The sequence below is a fragment of the Petromyzon marinus genome, chromosome 71, assembly GCF_048934315.1.
Source record: "Petromyzon marinus isolate PM22_M1 ecotype Great Lakes invasive population chromosome 71, UKy_Petmar_22M1.pri1.0, whole genome shotgun sequence".
Lineage (NCBI taxonomy): Eukaryota > Metazoa > Chordata > Hyperoartia > Petromyzontiformes > Petromyzontidae > Petromyzon > Petromyzon marinus.
Window position 1 is genome coordinate 2,836,099 of NC_133737.1, and position 18,369 is coordinate 2,854,467.

The 18,369-nt window shown below is 44.5% G+C and overlaps 1 protein-coding gene across 1 annotated transcript; it reads right to left on the reverse strand.

Moving 5' to 3' along the window:
- Nucleotides 1–2,421: 2,421 nt before the first annotated feature.
- On the reverse strand, nucleotides 2,422–11,151 carry LOC142906855 (uncharacterized). Its single transcript, XM_076055531.1, has 2 exons — nucleotides 11,021–11,151; nucleotides 2,422–9,444 (listed from the first exon to the last, which is right to left on the reverse strand). The coding sequence occupies exon 2, from the start codon at nucleotides 9,414–9,416 to the stop codon at nucleotides 8,259–8,261; it is 1,158 nt and encodes a 385-aa protein (XP_075911646.1). The 5' UTR covers nucleotides 9,417–9,444; nucleotides 11,021–11,151; the 3' UTR covers nucleotides 2,422–8,258.
- Between the last annotated feature and the right edge of the window lie 7,218 nt (nucleotides 11,152–18,369).

An 18,369-nucleotide genomic window follows, 5' to 3' on the forward strand; every position in this document is an offset into this window, starting at 1 on the left:
CCCCACCCGCTCGCGGGGAGTGGAGAGGGGGAGATCAGCCCCCACGTAATGGGGAGTGGGCAGGGGGGCACTAGCCCCCACAGCTTCACTCATCCGATCAGAGATGAGCTTGCTGTACATATGACGTAATTGAGTGCATAAGGTAAGTAGTTGAAATGCAAAATATTTTAGTGCTTTTTGAAAATATACATTTAGGATCGTCTTCTTTGGTTCTTTCGGTAAAGTCACGTAGAATGAGAATAAAATAAAAAAATGATAAAATAAAATAACACAATAATATTTTTTATCAATTTATTATTTTATTCTCATTCTACGTGACTTTACCGAAAGAACCAAAGAAGATGAATCCTTGCAGTAACGAAAGTTTTAAATCGAAATTTAGGATCGTGTTTTAATGGTTACATATGCAATGATAGAGTATCAATGTTAAGTGTTGAACATTGCTATTAGTGGCCGTCAGGTGTGGCCGTGCCTTTCTGTATGCTCCCAAGGTGTTTTTTTTAACGTACTTTATTTTTTAAAAGTAATTTAATACTCACATTAGGTTTTATAAACTTTTACATTTTCATAATTAAAAAACATGCAAAATGTCGGGAATGACTGTTGCACTTGTTTGTTTTTAGTTCTTTTGCGTGTGATATAATTGTTCTTACCCTGACATTACTTGATTAATTTGACATGATAATGGCAGGTTTCTCTGCAAGCTCACTGTACATCCCAGCTGCTGGCTGTACTAACACACATTACATGTAGTGTAGTATTTTTTTATTTATCGTGCAGTGTATTTCGCCTGCATAGATTAGGCCCCACATTTGATGTGAAGTAATCAAAGACAAACTACACGAGAATCAAACACAATAACAGCGGTAAGTGTTGTAGACCAGTCCTGCATGGCTTGACACGGCTTTGTAATATTTTAATGTTACATCCTGGACATGGATTCCACTGCTTAGTTGGATTATCAGGAGCAAGTGAAGGTTTATTGAGATTCTTAGTGAGCGGCCATCTTTAGTTTATTTGGGACAGGTTGAGAAGAAATGTATTATAATTAGGTCCATGGAACCAGTGTAGTTGAGCAAGGTACAATACATGAGGATGACAGAGGATCTGTTTGGGAAGTGTTTTTTCAGGTAATTGTCAGTTCTCTCCCTTTGAAGGGGTTCAAGATTCAAATGCGGCCGGCAGCTCTGGTTATTACTGCGGCTGCAGTAACATGAAAAAATATGCACCATCTGCTTCACAGTGGATGTTAAAGTGCCTCTGTCATTCAAAATAAATAAGTCATTCCATGCGAATGTAATTGTTAACATTTACCAAATTTTAACCAGTATCCAAAAGCTACCCACCTGAGATCAATCATCACCCCCTACTGGCAGAGGAACATCCACTTAGACCGCTGCCGAGTCAACTCATGCGGCACAGGGACAGTTTCACCATGGGAGCGGCCGTCGACTGTTTGAGATGAGATTTAACACAAGACACTTTGAGTTGCTGAGGCAATTAAGCAAGCGCCATATAAATACAAATATTTTATTAGTATCCCAAGGTGCATGCTATTGAGCTTCCGTGTCTCAGCCTCCTGGTTACAGGATCCACCCAACACGTCTGGTAATATATACTGGCTGCTACTACTCTACATTATTCAAAAATTCCACCCAAACCTACACATCGAAAATCGGCTGGGATTTGTCCCGGGTTCACTCACAGTCCAACCTCTCCTCCCGCTTTCAGCTGCCTTCATCGACGACCTGGAGCTCAAACCCTGGAGTCTTCATGTCACCTTTCCCCCTGACCATGGGTCCAAGCAAGAATGTTATCATGGTTCTTGCGTTGCGAGCTATGGGCTTATTGTGGTACTTTGAATTTCACACCTCAAATGCAGACTCTGCTCTTTATTGATCTTCTTACGCGTGTTTCAGTTTCAAAATACTTCAAAGGCCTTCAAACACAGTGTACTTGACAGGGTTTTGAATGTATCCCCTGGCGGTTGTGAAGATTTGATGACCGTGCAAACGTCTTACCACACAAAGTGCACCTGACGGGCTCCTCTTCTGTGCGTGTTCTCTGTTGTTAGTCAAGATTTGATGACCGCGCAAATGAATTCCAAGACTCAGTGCACAGTCGTCACGTCCCGTAGACGAGGGGAGTTCTGCTCTTGGTGAGGTCACAAACCAGAGATAGGGAGGCGCTGATATCACCCACTCGTGAATTTGAGGTGATGTCTCCAGAGGCGGCTTTTACATATTTAAGTAAACATGTGGTAAGCAGCGGGATATTGATGGACACCGTTATTTAAATTTAATTTAAACATTTTAATTCAATAAATCCTAGACTAGAAGACAAAGCGGTAACAAAAATCCACGATGCATTTGGAATGTGCTCTTAAAATTACCTCCTTGCTATGACACAGATCAGCAGACACGACGTCTCTTTCATTTATTGGTCTCTCCACAACACAAATAAATGTTTTACACAAACTATAAATAGCAGTCTTCATTGATTCAGTGCAAGCCACCTGTGGACCGGTATTGGTATAAAAATGTCTCAACATCAGTCGGGCTTGCTTCAACCGATGGTTACAAACATCTAGATGTTAATCAGCAAGGAGCATTTCTAGTCGTAGTTCGACGATATAAAAAACGTTGCAATGGTGCATCCTTTTGGGATATGCTTTCGCGGGTTTTGGTCTATACCCAAAACCCTAGCTAGCATCACTGTTGTTTAAATTACGGTGCAGCCTCTATTTCACGCGACGCCCCAAATTACCATGCGCGAAACACAACCAAGACCACTGCCGGTAGATTTCAAATGTAAATTGTTCACTTAGAATTGAATCTCTACAGAAAACTTACAATGTTATAGGGGAACAGGCCTACTACTTCTCCGGAGGAGAGCACGCATCACAAGCCACCATACCAACCCAAATGACCCTCGCAACAACCTGACAACCACGGTCTCACCGACTTCCTCCACCACGAATGCTGGTGGGAGAAAACCGCTGAGCAAAACTCCGAAGGCACGCACGACACACCACCCGGCTCTGGAACAGACCAAACAAAAATGCTCCAAACACCACCTCAGTGGATCAGGCACAGCTACCTAGAGCCAGATCAGCAGGCCACCTTGAGCCGGATCAGGAGCGTAATGAAATTTCCCGCCCCTTCCTCTCGGTTCCCCACGGCGGGGCCTTCCCCCATTTGGTTGGCACGGTCTGCCCACGAGTCCAAACCCCCGTGCCCACGAGCCAATCCAATCACACACACCTGCAACCACTTTCACACAAAGCCACCCCCGCGAGTCCCTCGCTTCTGCCCAAAGAAACACCCTGCCCCCCAAAGTTATCACTCTGACTGCCACACACGTATGACATTATAATTCGTGTTGTGGAGAATGTATCTCCTATACGTAACTTTTAAGTGGTATGCCTTGTAACTGATGAATGATGCGAATGTTCCTTATTTCAAAGACAATGACGTCTTCCAGAGGCAGATGCTTCCTGAATCACGAAAAATACCAGTTGACCCATATCACAAGAACAACAGCTCTCACGTGAGTTATCTGTATAGGTTACTTCCAAAACACACACTTTCTCCTAACAATCACGTATTCCATGTTTGACCCTTATAGACAAAATGTTACATGTACGCACAAAATCAGACAAGTATTCATTAAATTATGATTCTCAATTATCAATACACATATTGACAAAATGTAATTACTGCACTGAAATGTACTTCATCGTGTTATATCGTATTTACAAGAAGTTGATCTCTGTCGGATGAGGCCTACAACTGCAGTACTCAGATTGAGGGGAGTCCAGGGGGAGTGCATTCTCTTTTTGTTGCAGAGGTTCAAGGTTCAAATCCGACAGGCATCTCTGGTTAGTCCAGGAACATTAATTACAAATATGCACCGTCTTCTTAACATCTGATTGTAAAACATACTGTCATTCAAAACGTGTATGCCATTGCATGCTGGCGTTGTGGTTAAAATTTGGCAAATTTGAAACATTACCCACAAATTACACAACTGAGATTACACATCATCTCCCCCTAATAACAGACTCATGCCCTCATGCAGGCTGGTGCAGGACCACCTTATGCTACCCAGGGGCAGTTGCCACTTGGGGGTGCTTGTTGTCTTGAAAAACAAATTATGCTAATTTAAATTAGGCTCGGCTTCGTTATCTATGGGTGTATTACCAATCGTGATAATACAATGTCAAATGTGCAATTTTATGCAATTTTGTAAATGTATGCAATTATACCAATTAGGCTCAGTTTCGTTGTCTAGGGTATATAACCAATCGTGATTATACAATTGAAAATGTGTCATTTTATAAAATTATGCAAATTTATGGAATTATGTAAATGAAATTCCGCAAATTAGGCTTTGCTTCGTTGTCTAGGGTGTATTAGCAATCGTTATAATACAATGATTCTCGCTTTAACTTTTACAGACTAAGTTTTAGTGTAATTCTATCAGGTCTCAGAATTCAGATATCACCTCAGGATACAGTTCTTATAATTAAGATTATTATGCATGAACTTAGGAAGGAACCACTCAGACTCTTCTATGTTAAGCAACTTTAATATCTAAAAACACTCTAATATGTGAACACACTTATGATCGGAATTGTCAACACCGTACTCCTGAAGATGTCCTACTCATTGATCCATACAATTAACCGTCAATGGTTACGTTTGTTAAAACTGAGTAACAGAACAATCGGCAAACTCCTCCGAGGAGCACGACCATACACGGCGATAGGAAAAGTCTGTAAAAATGTACAATATTCATATTGAACGTGCTAAAGAAACATGTGCCCAATGCCAAAAGTAGACATCAATGAATTCATTGGTAAGACTATGCAATTAACGAAATGTCCTGAAACAATAATGTGAGTGCTAGTGTGCCTGCTTGGCTAACATGCTTAAAAATTGGCGAATGGGACATAAATGAATTCGCGGGCAAGATTCTGTGATCAAAAGAAAAATCTCAGCACAATAGTATTCCTGAGTGTGTAGATTCGTAACATAAATGCTTATAAATGCTGTGTGTCATCAATGAATTCATTGGCAAGGTTATGCAATGAAAACATGACTAAAATACCTCTAAATGCATGGTGTGATTCACTCACACCATGCACTGACTCACTCACACATCATGCACTGACTCGCACATCATGCACTTACTCACTAACATCATACATTCCCACAACCACTGACCCATTTACTCATCATACACAGATTCAATCATGTGCTGGCTCACTCGCACATCATACACTCACTCACACTGCCGCTGACTCGCTCACACATCATACACTGACTCACACTCATCATGCGCTAACACATCGTGCGCTTACTCACACATACACTCACGCTGATGCAGACTCACTCACACATACACTGGGAGTGTCGTGCTGCCAGCTATGGCTGCAGTTTTTTGTCATACGTGTTATGTATATTGTTTATTGTTAAATTTAATATCACAGTTCCTATGATTACTGTTGTTACATTGTTTTTATAGCTTTATTTTGGTGATTCGAAAACATATGGTTAATCTAAATTGTCTTATGGTTGTTGTTGGCTTGCACCACATTGATTTTTGCACACAGCGTTTTAATACTTTTTTTGCCTGGAATATTTGCTGGTTTATTTCAGGATGTTTCTGTTACGTGTTGTCGCTTTAAGATGTTCTGTGTTCAAATTTTGTTTGTTGCGGTTGCACCCGACTTAAGAGCCGCATGGCTCACAGGGCGATACCTAATAAATGAAACTTGAAACTTTTGATACTTGTAGACTGTGAAGCGACTTGGAGAGACAGTGACTGTCGTCTCTCCCCCCCCCCCCCTTTTCAAGAGTCCTCTTCCAGTTGTCTGTACGACTCGTGCTGCACAGAGGACACGATACAGATCAAGCTATATCGTTCCATGTCAGTCTCTGATCCGACCCTCAACTAAACTTCGCCTGTGGGTTGCGATTTAAAGGGGCACTCTCACGAATAGTGGTTGCACCAGCTTTCCCTCGAAGGGTTGACTTTGATTGGAGCACAATCGGAATGACTGTCACACTATGGTCATGTTGGCTGTACACTGCAACCTCGCCACCGGGATTAGTAATGCTACGGCTCTCTTCCTCACGTTTATATTGTAGTACTGCGAGCACCAGCCTTGGCTGGCAGCCTCTCTCAATGACGCAAAAACAATTACTCTCCATGATGCGTGGCTTCTGCTGATGCAGAGCCCCCTATCAATTTGCCAGTCACGAGGGCAATCCCCGGAACCTGCCACTCGCAGTACTTCTTTCGCATGGCATTTTGAAAAGCAAAAGTTTTTATTTTTAATGATCGTCACAAAAGAATGTAAAGGTTCCTCATCCAGTCCAATGATGTGGTTGACGAAGTGTGGATTTCAGCAATACCGCCAGGATGCACTTGATGGTTGGACTTCTCCACAGTCGCAGTTAGGCACTTCGTTGAGCAGTACTGATTTCTGTTCTTGCATTCTTACTTATATCTGAATTTTTCCACCTCGGGCTTTCTTCTCACAAAGGGGCAGCTGTTTTCCTTTTCAAGTCGCTTGGGCTGTTTGTTGTCCGGATGTCTTTATTACTGCCATGTTTCTGTTCACGTTTTGGGCAGCGTTCCCCACGCTCCCACCACGGGCTGGAAGTGTTAATTTTTTTTCGCATCAGACTTGCAGTCCTCTCTCAAAAAGGGGCGCTGTGGCCTTTGTAGTTGTGACCTATTGTGCACGGGTGTGCTTGCTGTCGCCATGTATTCCGTCCTCTCATCACGGGTTGGAAAACAAAATATTATCATTCACCTCTTATAGCTTGGTACCATACCACGTTCTGCAGTTTTGACTCTGCAAGTGACTCAAAGTACGTTTTGAGCAGCGTTCACAGCACTCACGTTGCAGTTTGGAATTCTTGCATGGTATTTGATATATTAGGGGGAGGCACCCCCTTGCATACATAATTTACTGCTACCATGTGCTGTTAGCTACAGGAAGACAAAGGCGGTTGGTGAGGCTCTGATCCCGTGGAATACATATTATGTTGGTCGTGTGTGATTGACATATTTCGGATTGTATCACTTCTGAATGACTCTAGGTGTAATACTTTTAAAATTATTTAGTTCATGCTTAACCAAGTTTTGTGGCATACCATAGTTGTTACAAAAGATATTCTGAGGGTTTTATTAACCTTTGTTCCCCATCTGTATCGCCAGGGATCCGTGGTTATTCTCAAGTTATATTTTGATATCCTGAGGTTGAAGATATAGCTAAGCTTCAAACTTTACTGTTGTATTTTAAAAACCCCAGTCAGATCATAATAATTAACTGCCCTTGGGTGGATTTTGCTGTCCAAGGGAGGTTCGTGACCCCTGCCATTTCCTTCTTATGTTTGTTTTTGTTTTATCGTGGGTTGTTTCCTTTATGGCGGCCTTCTCTTGAAGTCAACTGGGGATTTCCCGCAGAATCTCATTAGCCCCCCCCCTTGGGTTTGCCAGTTTATTCATTACATTGTGTGACTTCCCAAGCAGGCTTGTGAGTAATTATCCTCCAGCTGTCTTTTGTGTGGCAAGGCAGGAGGCAGCGGCGAGGACTCACCCTTTCCATGCCCTAGCACTACATCCCGATCAAAATTATTACAAAAAATAGGCAGATTCACTCTTTATATAATTTTTTGGAAAAGACATAAAAACATTCTCAAGTGAGAATAGGTTCTCCTTTTATCTAGGAAACAGGTGTTGAGATGAAAATAGATTTTTACCGTATTATCTGGCAACAAAAATGACACCTTTTTTACAAGGAGTCATGTTTGCATTGACCACAATACCTGCAGTCGGAATGCAAACAAAAAACACTGATAATATATGCACTGTCCTTGAAATTCATTGATCCACACCGAGACAGCTTTGCTTAGAGCCTCGTCTCACATGGTGTTGGACCAGATGATGCCAAAAGACGTGCTCTTCGAGTGTTTGTGATGAGATATGAAACAAAACTCCGAGTTGCTGAGGCGATTAAGCAAGCACCAAATAAATGCTAATATTCTTATTATAACATAGTGAATGCTTGGGAGCTTATTGGCTCTCGCTCCTAGTTAGAGATCTACCCAACTCACAGGTCCGCAAATACTGACCGCTCTTACTCTGCAGGTTGAACCTAGGAATGCAGTGTTCAACTTCATGTTTTTTTCATTAAAGGCCTGTGACGAAGGTGAATCTATTGGGCCATCATTGTCTCAAGCTTACACATCTACAGGATAACCATTTGACTTTGCATTGTCTAAGAAGTCCACCCACACCTCCACTTCCACAAACTGCTGGGAGTTGCCTTTCTCTGCCTCACAGTCAGAATTCTCCTCCTGCTTCACGTTGCCTCCATAAATATCAAGGTCCGATTTTGGAGTTGAATGGTCATCTTCACATTTTACCGTCACTTCTTCGCTCTTCACTGTTGCCTCTTCACATTTCACCTTCGCCTCTTCAAATTTCACCTTGATACATTTCATAGTGTCCAAGATGAAATTTACTTCTGGTTCTATTTTCAGGAGGGATGGGCTCATTGCAGCACTTTGACTTTCACAAGTCGATTTAAGACTACACTCGTTGGGGATCTTCTGATGCCTGTGTGTTCTCTGGTGTCTATAAAGCGGTGATGACTGTGCAAACGCCTTCCCGCACAGAGTGCACTTGAAGGGTTTATCTCCTGTGTGTATTCTCTGGTGTATTTTAAGAGAAGATGAACTTGAAAATGCCTTCCCACACACACTGCACTTGAAGGGTTTCTCTCCTGTGTGTGTTCTCTGGTGTTTTTTAAGATGTGATGACACTGCAAAGCACTTCCCGCATAGAGTGCACCTGAAGAGTTTATTTCCTGTGTGTGTCTGGTGTTTTTTAAGAGCAGATGAATCTGAATATGCCTTCCCACACACACTACACCTGAAGGGTTTCTCTCCTGTGTGTATTCTCTGGTGTCTTTTAAGGGCAGATGGATCTGACAATGCCTTCTTACACACACTGCACTTGAAGGGGTTATCTCCTGTGTGTATTCTCTGGTGTCTTTTAAAAGAAAATAAACTTGAAAATGCCTTCCCACACACACTGCACTTGTTTGGTTTATCTCCTGTGTGCGTTCTCTCGTGTATTTTAAGATTTGATGACTGTGAAAATGCCTTCTCACACACAGTGCACTTGAAGGGTTTATCTCCCGTGTGTGTTCTCTGGTGCCTCTGAAGACTTGATGACTTTGAAAATGCCTTCTCACACACGGTGCACTTAAAAGGTTTCTCTCCTGTGTGTGTTCTCTGGTGCTGTGTCAAGTTTCCAAGACGATCCGTGCTGTTTGCATACTGGTTGTATTGTTGCCTTTTTTTACAGAGCTGCGCTGAGTGCCTTTGCTCCATCACACCAATTCTGTAGAGAAAGTGTCAGCTGTAGACAGGAAAAAAAAGTATCCACACCATCTGTGTCAGTATCGTGGGACAGAGGAATGCATATATACACAGTCACACATGACTTACATGTCTATTCCTATTCATATATTCATGATATAGTAAAAAAGAGATTTCCCAATTCATCACATGGGCTGTTAAGGAACACAATGATAGGACAAATGGTCATATGCTTGGACGCCCTAGAATTGAATGCTCCGATGAACAGATCTAAGCTCGGCTGCATATGTGCCGTGTTAATTTCCTGTTTCCACTCTTGTAAACATTTCCAGAGGAAAACTAAAATAAACTATTGTTTTGACAATCTCCGTGTTCAAAAGAGTTAATATAATTCATAGCAAATACAAACGACGTAGCTTTACCGAATAAAACCAAAGAGTATGGATCCTTGCAGTCACGAAAGCTTCAAATCTAGAAGCAAATACAAACTTTATACTGTCATACAGTGGCATGGTAAAAAGGTGGTGGTGTGTCCAAAACCATGCCTGGCCAACTTCATCTGCTCAGTATTAATGCTTCCTCACATCACCAAGAAATTTGGCCTTAATTAAATCAATAATGCAGAGATCTAGTTTCTGTTGAAAATCCGTACACCTCTGCTGTAGTCAATAGACATAAAATACAGCAGCCCCTTGCATATCGCGGAGATTACGTTCTGGGCAGTTGCCGCGCGAGAGCTAAAAGCGCAATATTCAATACTTAAGCCTGACCTAAGTAATGGCGTTAGGTAAACGTCAACTAAAATTAGCATCACAATTGAAATAAGTACTGCATTCCAAATAAACAATTGAAATAAACACGGAGAAACCGTATACAAAAAATAGTATAAATCTATAAATGATAAAAGGGGAAAACCTCTTCTTATATTTTGATACTGGCAAAGGAGGTCCCATGAAGTAGCTGCTCGCCCCGAGCTCCCATTGTTCTGATAGTGGCATTGTCTTTGTGCTGTTCGCCTTTTGGCGTCCTCTTGTCTAACACCGTAAAGAAATCTGTCTCTGGTGTGGACCAATCATGTTCACAGACAATGCATATACTGTACTATCAGAGCATGTTTTTTTGTTTGCATTCTGACCACAAGTATATGTGGTTAATGCAGACATGATTCATTGTAAAAGGTTTCAGTTTGGTGTTTTAACAACTTAACACCTATTCTTGGTTCTTTCGGTAAAGTCACGCAGAAGGGAAAGAACCAAGAATATGAATCCCTGCAGTCACGAAAGCTTTAAATCAAAATCTCAACACCTGTTTTGTTGCCAAAAAAGGGAAAAGCTCTTCTTATATTGTGATACTGGCAAAGGAGGTCCCATGAAGCAGTGAGCCAGGTGAAGACAAATTAAACTTTAGCAGAGAATTAAAGCAAATGCGATCAAGCGAGGGCAGGAGGCAAGGCCCCGCATGGCTAGGCCCCGCGTTGTAATGTTCCAACCTGGACGTCGATTCCATACTCGCTGCTACTCAATTGACATCCCTACGAGAGAAGGAGCGAGGCTCTACCTGGGTAAACAACAACAACAACCACCACAACAACCACCACCACGATGTGAACTTCTCACCTCGGATCTCTGTGAGCGCGCGCAGAGCAGCAGCTTCCTGGTATCTCGTGACGTCACGCGGTAGCAGGAGGTGACGTGACGTCATTTGCGTGGTTCATCACACAATCCCCTCCCCCATCGGGCGGCAGTGTAACTGAATAAATTATATTGTTGGTTCTTTCAGTAAAGTCACGTAGAAGGGAAACAATAAAATAATTAAAATATAAAACAATAAAATTCTCACGACGTTTGGACTAGCAACACAAGCAATCATCATCGGGTGTGAAAACCACAGCAAGAAAATTTGAAACATTTTCAAAAACCACAGCAAGAAAATTTGAAAAAAATTCAAATTTTCTTGCTGTGGTTTTCACACCTGATGATGATTGCTTGTGTTGCAGTCGAAACGTCGTGAGCATTTTATTGTTTTATATTTTTATCATTTTATTGTTTCCCTTCTACGTGACTTTACCGAAAAAAGCGAGAATATGAATCCCTGCAGTCACGAAAGCTTTAAATAAAAATGAATAAATTATGTTAATTAGTTGCTAGTGACTGGGCGTAGCTGTACCCAAAATAAAGAATCTTACTGGAAAGGAAAATCTACAGTGACCAATCAGACGTGACGTCACGCTCAAAAGCGCGGTGGATGGGGGGTTGGGGGAGGGGGTGAATACCTATGTGACATGACGTCACTAGCGAGGTCCACCTCCCCTAGACGTCTCACACTGATGAGGTAATGCGAAGTCGTGACGTCAGAGAGCGGGGGGTTTGAGTTTATTTAGATTCCTTTTCCATTTCTCCCTCTCTCTTTGACAGAGACCCCTTGGGTGCGTGAGCTCAACAACAACGTGAACATTATTGTGTGTGCATGCACATGGTATTCTATGGGTCTCTCGGTAAAGCCACGCAGAAGACAGAAGAAAAATAATAATAAAAAATCACGACGTTTCGATGGCAACACAAGCGATCGTCTTCAGGTGTAAAAAATACAGCGAGAGAGCTGCTGAAGCAGGACGTGAAATAGGCCTGGGATGGGTGCAGCCCAAGGGGCCGTCCATAAATGACGTCACGCTCCTGGAGGGAGGGGGAGGACAGACATTTGTGACGGTAGGTGACGTCACATCAAAATGCGCAATTTTAAATAAATATAAACACGTTCTACTTCTTGATTTAAAGCTTTCGTGACTGCAGGGATTCCTATTCTTGGTTCTTTCGGTAAAGTCTTGCTGTGGGTTTTCACACCTGATGATGATTGCTTGTGTTGCAGTCGAAATGTGGTGAAAATTTAATTGTTTTGTATTTTTATTATTTTATTGTTTCCCTTCTACGTGACTTTACCGAAAGAACCAAGAATACTAGATTTAAAGCTTTCGTGACTGCAAGGATCCATACTCTTTGGTTCTATTGCGTAAAGTCACGTAGGTAAAAAATAAAATAACAAAAATCAAGGCGTTTCGGGCACAACACAAGCTGATGAAGGCCGCTTGTGTTGTGGCCGAAACGTCGTAATTTTTGTTATTTTATTTTTTACCTACGTGACTTTACCTAATAGAACCAAAGAGTATGTAACCAAGAATACGTTCTTCTTCATTTAATAGACTTTAATAAATGTTTTCTCCTACAACATCAGAGTGCAGCGCCACATTAAATACGCACTACAATGACAATAGTTTAAAGCGCTTTGAAGCATGTTTTATTTTTTTGGGGAGGGTGGGGGGGCAGAGGTTTGTGACGTCATATTTGAGGGGGGGTCTGACTTTTTGTGACGCCGTGTGACGAAGGGGGGGGGGTCAAAAATCGTCCAAAATTGCGTGACGTCATTTATAGACGGCCCTCAAGGGTAAGTGGGCGGGGCTAGAGATGGAATTTGCATGTCAATGTAAGATCGGAGGGCGCCCTGAGGCCGTGGCTTTACCGAAAGACCCATAGAATATATTCCTGCAGTCACGACAGCTTTAAGTCAATATTTTAATAAACTTAAACTCTAAACCCGCTCTCTGACGTCACCACTGCATTGCGTCATCGGCGTCAGAAGCGAGGGGGAGGTGTGTCCCGCTAGTGACGTCATGTCACTTCCTACAGTCGCATGACGTCACGAGATACCAGGAAGCTGCCGTGCGCTCACTGAGATCCGAGGTGAGAAGTTCACATCGTGGTTGTTGTGGTGGTTGTTTTTGTTGTTGTTTACCCAGGTAGAGCCTCGCTCCGTCTCTCTCTCTCGTAGGGCTAGCAATTGAGTAACAGCGACTATGGAATCGATGTCCAGGTTGGAACATTACAACGCGGGGCCTGGCCATGCGGGGCCTTGCCTCCTGCCCTCGCCTGATTGCATTTGCTTTAATTCTCTGCTTAAGTTTAATTTGTCTTCACCTGGCTCACTACTTCATGGATGTTTTTTTTTCCATCTGGTGGGTTTAATCGAATGCAGCTATAATTTTGGCATAAATGTCGACAGCAGTATGAATTCATATTCTTTGGGTCTTTCGGTAAAGTCACGTGGATAGAAAAAATAATATAATTATAAAAAATGAAAATAAAGTGAAATGAAAATAATATATCACGACGTTTCGATCGCAACACAAGCAATCGTCATCTCCGGTCACGTGTCCTCCGGGGTCACCCAGAGTGCCATGGCACCTTGGACTCTATCCTGTAGGGGCTGGCACTGCACGCAGAGCGTGGTGCCATCCATTGCTCTCAGTACTCCCCGAGCCCCGTTAGGGCCGGTACTGCATCCACCTTCAGTGGTGTCTGCGATGTCAATACGGGGCGTGCCGTGCCTCTCTCCCAGGCCAGCTTCACACAGTGACATCCAACGATGTCACTACACATAGCATCTTCCATAATTATGTAGTTTGAGAAGCTCCCAATGGTCATATAAAACCATTGCATCTGTTACGGTTACAATGATACGCTAATCGATGCCTGGTTATAGTTAAAGGATCGTTCCCTGCTGGTCAACCATGTTATATCTGTTGATCTGGTAATGGCTACTTAATGAGATGGAATGAGGGAATCTTGTTCCGTGGCTTGATAATTCCATCATGAAATGGGGCTTTGCAAATGTTCCACAAAAATAAATCGCCTGCCTGGGAATTTCATGTCATACAACACTGCACCTGCTCAGAATCAGAAAGGGTTTTATTCGCCATGAAATTTCGCACAGACAAGGAATTTACTTTGGCAGGAAGGTGCATACATTCAACATATAGTAATCTTAGATTTAAAATAAGTGGTATACAAGTCTAACTATACTAAAGGTACAAAGTCTAACTAACACGAAGGGGCTATAGTATGTAATTTTTTAAATAAATATTGAATATAAAGTAGCCATAAGATCCAATCTAAAAATACAAATAGGGTAACAGTGTAAATATGGCAAGGTGTCATTTTGTAGATAAAATGTTAAAGTCAGTGTAAGCCCTTGGCCTTGTTGAAGAGGCCAGCAGCGGATGGGAAGAAACTGTTTTTGTGGCGTGAGGTTTTGGTCCCGATAGACCGCAGCCTTCTGCTGGAGGGGAGTAGCTGGAACAGAGAGTGTCCAGGGTGGGAGGAATCGGCCACAATCTTCCTCGCTCGCCTCATGGTCCTCGAGGTGTGCAGGTCCTCGAGGGTTGGTAGATTGCAGGCAATCACCTTCTCAGCAGTGTGGATGATACGCTGCAGTCTGCTCTTGTCCTTGGCAGTGGCAGCAGCGTACCAGACGGTTATGGAGGAGGTGAGGATGGATTCAATGATTGCTGTATAGAAGTGCACCATCATTGTCTTTGGCAGGTTGAATTTCTTCAGCTGCCGTAGGAAGTACATCCTCTGTTGAGCTCTCTTGGTGAGGGGGCTGATGTTCAGTTCCCACTTGAGGTCCCGGGAGAGAATTGTGCCCAGGAAGCAGAAGGACTCTACAATTTTGACTGGGGAGTCGCACAGGGTGATCGGGGTGAGTGGGGCTGTCTTCTTCCTGAAGTCCAAAACCATCTCAACTAATAAAATATATTTTATTATTTTATTGTTTCCCTTCAACGTGACTTTACCGAAAGAGCTAAGAATATGAATTACTGCAGTCACGAAAGCTTTAAATCAAAATCTCAACTGTCTTTAGAGTATTTAGCTCTAAGTTGTTCTGGCTACACCAGGTTACCAAGTTGTCAGCTTCCCACCTATAGTCAGACTCATCCCCACCAGAGGTCAGCCCAATGAGGGTGGTGTCGTCCGCAAACTTCAAGAGTTTGACGGACAGATGATTGGAGGTGCAGCTGTTGGTGTACAGGGAGAAGAGCAGTGGGGAAAGGATGCAGCCCTGAGAAGTTCCGGTGCTGATGGACCTGGAGTCAGATATTTGTGTTCCCAGCTTAACGCACTGCTTCCTGTCAGACAGGAAGGCTGTGATCCACCTGCAGGTGGAGTCGGGCACGTTCAGCTGGAAGAGCTTGTCCTGAAGCAGGGCAGGGATGATGGTGTTGAAGGCAGAGCTGAAGTCCACAAACAGGATCCTGGCGTAGGATGCTGGTGAGTCCAGATGCTGTAGGGTGAAGTGGAGGGCCATGTTAACTGCGTCATCCACAGACCTGTTGGCTCTGTAGGCAAACTGAAGGGGGTCCAGGAGAGGGTATGTGATGGCTTTGAGGTGTGTCAGAACCAGGCGCTCAAAAGACTTCATTACCACAGAGGTAAGGGCGACCGGTCTATAATCATTTAGTCCTGTTGGCCTTAGCTTTTTGGGCACAGGGATGATGGTGGAGGACTTGAGACAGGCTGGTACATGGCATGTCTCCAGGGAGGTGTTAAAGATGTTGGTGAACACCAGAGACAGCTGTTCAGCGCAGTGCCTGAGGGTGGCTGGAGAGACAGAGTCCGGCCAGCTGCTTTGCGTGGGCTGTGCCTCTTGAAAAGTCTATTAACTTCTCCCTCCTGAAAGGAGAGAGTCATCTCTTTAGTAGGGGTGGGGGATTGGGCCTCTTGGGTGGGAAGGGGTAGTTTAGGACAGTCCAATTGTCTTTAAAATCTGCAGTAGAACTCGTTCAGGCCGTTGGCCAGGCGGGAGTCGTTAGTGGTGTGGGGGGCTCTGGGCTTGTAGTTGGTGATCTGCCTGAGCCCTCTCCAGACAGAAGCAGAGTCGTTAGCAGAGAACTGGTGTTTTAGTCTCTCTGACTGAGTACAGTCATTTTGCCTCTCTCACCGCCTTGCTAAACCTGTTCTTTGACTCCTTGAATCTGTCTCTATCCCCACTCCTAAACGCTTCCTCCTCCAACCTCAACCTTCTGAGCTTTGCTGAGAACCAGGGCTTGTTGTTGTTGAAGGTCACCCTGGTACGTGTTGGAATACAGCAGTCCTCACAGAAGCTGATGTATGACGTCACAGCCTCTGTGAGTTAATCCAGACTATTGGTAGCAGTCGTGAACATATCCCAGTCAGTACAGTCCAAGCACGCCGACAAATCCTCCACAGCCTCACTGGTCCACTGTTTAGATGTCCTCACAGCAGGTTTACAGAGCTTCAGTTTCTGCCTGTATGCAGGAATCAGGTGGATCATGGCATTGTCAGAGTGTCCCGGTGCTGCTCGGGGGATGGCGTGGTAGGCTCTACTGACTGTAGTGTAGCAGTGATCCAGAGTGTTCCCTTCTCTGGTAGGGCATTTAATAAATTGTATGTATTTGGGGAGTTCGTGGCTGAGATTACCTTTGTTAAAGTCGCCAAGTACGATAACCAGCGAATCTGGATTTGCTCGCTCCACACTCAGAATCTGGTCGGCGAGCATGCGTTGGGCCTCTCTAACCTGAGGACCCGGCGGCAAGTAAACTCCGACCAAAATAAGCGACGCGAGGCGAGTAGAAAGGTTAACAGTTTATAAAAAATGATTCAAGGAGCGGAGAACAATGTTGCAGAATCACTGTGACATCTACACACCAGCCACTGTTAATGTAAAAACAAATACCACCTTTCGTCTTGCCGGAGAGTGCTATGTCACGATCCGATCTTACAAGATGGAATCCTGCCAGTTGTAGCGCAGTGTACGGAATCAAATCACACAGCCATGTCTCCGTGAAGCTCAAAACAGAAGGTGAAAGAAAGTCTCTGTTTTTCACCATCAGTATCTGAAGTTCGTCCATTTTGTTGCACAGTGACCGTACGTTGGAGAGGAAAAAGCTCGGAAGCACTGTTCGGATCCCGCGTCTGCGTAGCCGTACGAGAGCCCCCGACCGTTTACCCCTTGGGCGGCGTTTCGCTGCTTGAGCAAAGCGTAGCGCGGCTTTGACTAGAATGCCCACTAATTCTGCCGCTGGAAGCAGAAAAGTGGGAAATAAATCCACAGGAGTTGTTTCCCTGATGTTTAAAAGTTCGTCTCTCGTTAGGGAACTCCGAAAATCTTGGCAAAACACTGAATTAACAGACAAAACAGGGCGCACCGACCGGCTGAGGCTACCATCATCGGCGCCATCTTCTCACCAGCATGAGTGTGCTGAACAGCAGGCCCCTCTCACCAGCACAGGTGTGCTGAACAGCAGGCCTCTCTCACCAGCACTGGTGTGATGAACAGTAGGCCCCTCTCACCAGCACAGGTGTGCTGAACAGCAGGCCCCTCTCACCAACACGTTTGTGCTGAACAGCAGGCCCCTCTCACCAGCACAGGTGTGCTGAACAGCAGGCCCCTCTCACCAACATGTTTGTGCTGAACAGCAGGCCCCTCTCACCAGCACGGGTGTGCTGAACAGCAGGCCCCTCTCACCAGCACAGGTGTGCTGAACAGCAGGCCCCTCTCACCAACACGTTTGTGCTGAACAGCAGGCCCCTCTCACCAGCACGGGTGTGCTGAACAGCAGGCCCCTCTCACCAACACGTTTGTGCTGAACAGCAGGCCCCTCTCACCAGCACGGGTGTGCTGAACAGCAGGCCCCTCTCACCAGCACAGGTGTGCTGAACAGCAGGCCCCTCTCACCAACACGTTTGTGCTGAACAGCAGGCCCCTCTCACCAGCACGGGTGTGCTGAACAGCAGGCCCCTCTCACCAGCACAGGTGTGCTAAACAGCAGGCCCCTCTCACCAACACGTTTGTGCTGAACAGCAGGCCCCTCTCACCAGCACGGGTGTGCTGAACAGCAGGCCCCTCTCACCAGCACAGGTGTGCTGAACAGCAGGCCTCTCTCACCAGCACGTGTGTGTTGAACAGCAAGCCCCTCTCACCAGCACAGGTGTGTTGAACAGCAGGCTTCTCTCACTAGCACTGGTGTGCTGAACAGCAGTCCCCTCTCACCAGCACGGGTGTGCTGAACAGCAGGCCTCTCACCAGCACGAGTGTGCTGAACAGCAGGCCTCTCTCACCAGCATGGGTGTGCTGAACAGCAGGCCTCTCTCACCACCACGGGTGTGCTGAA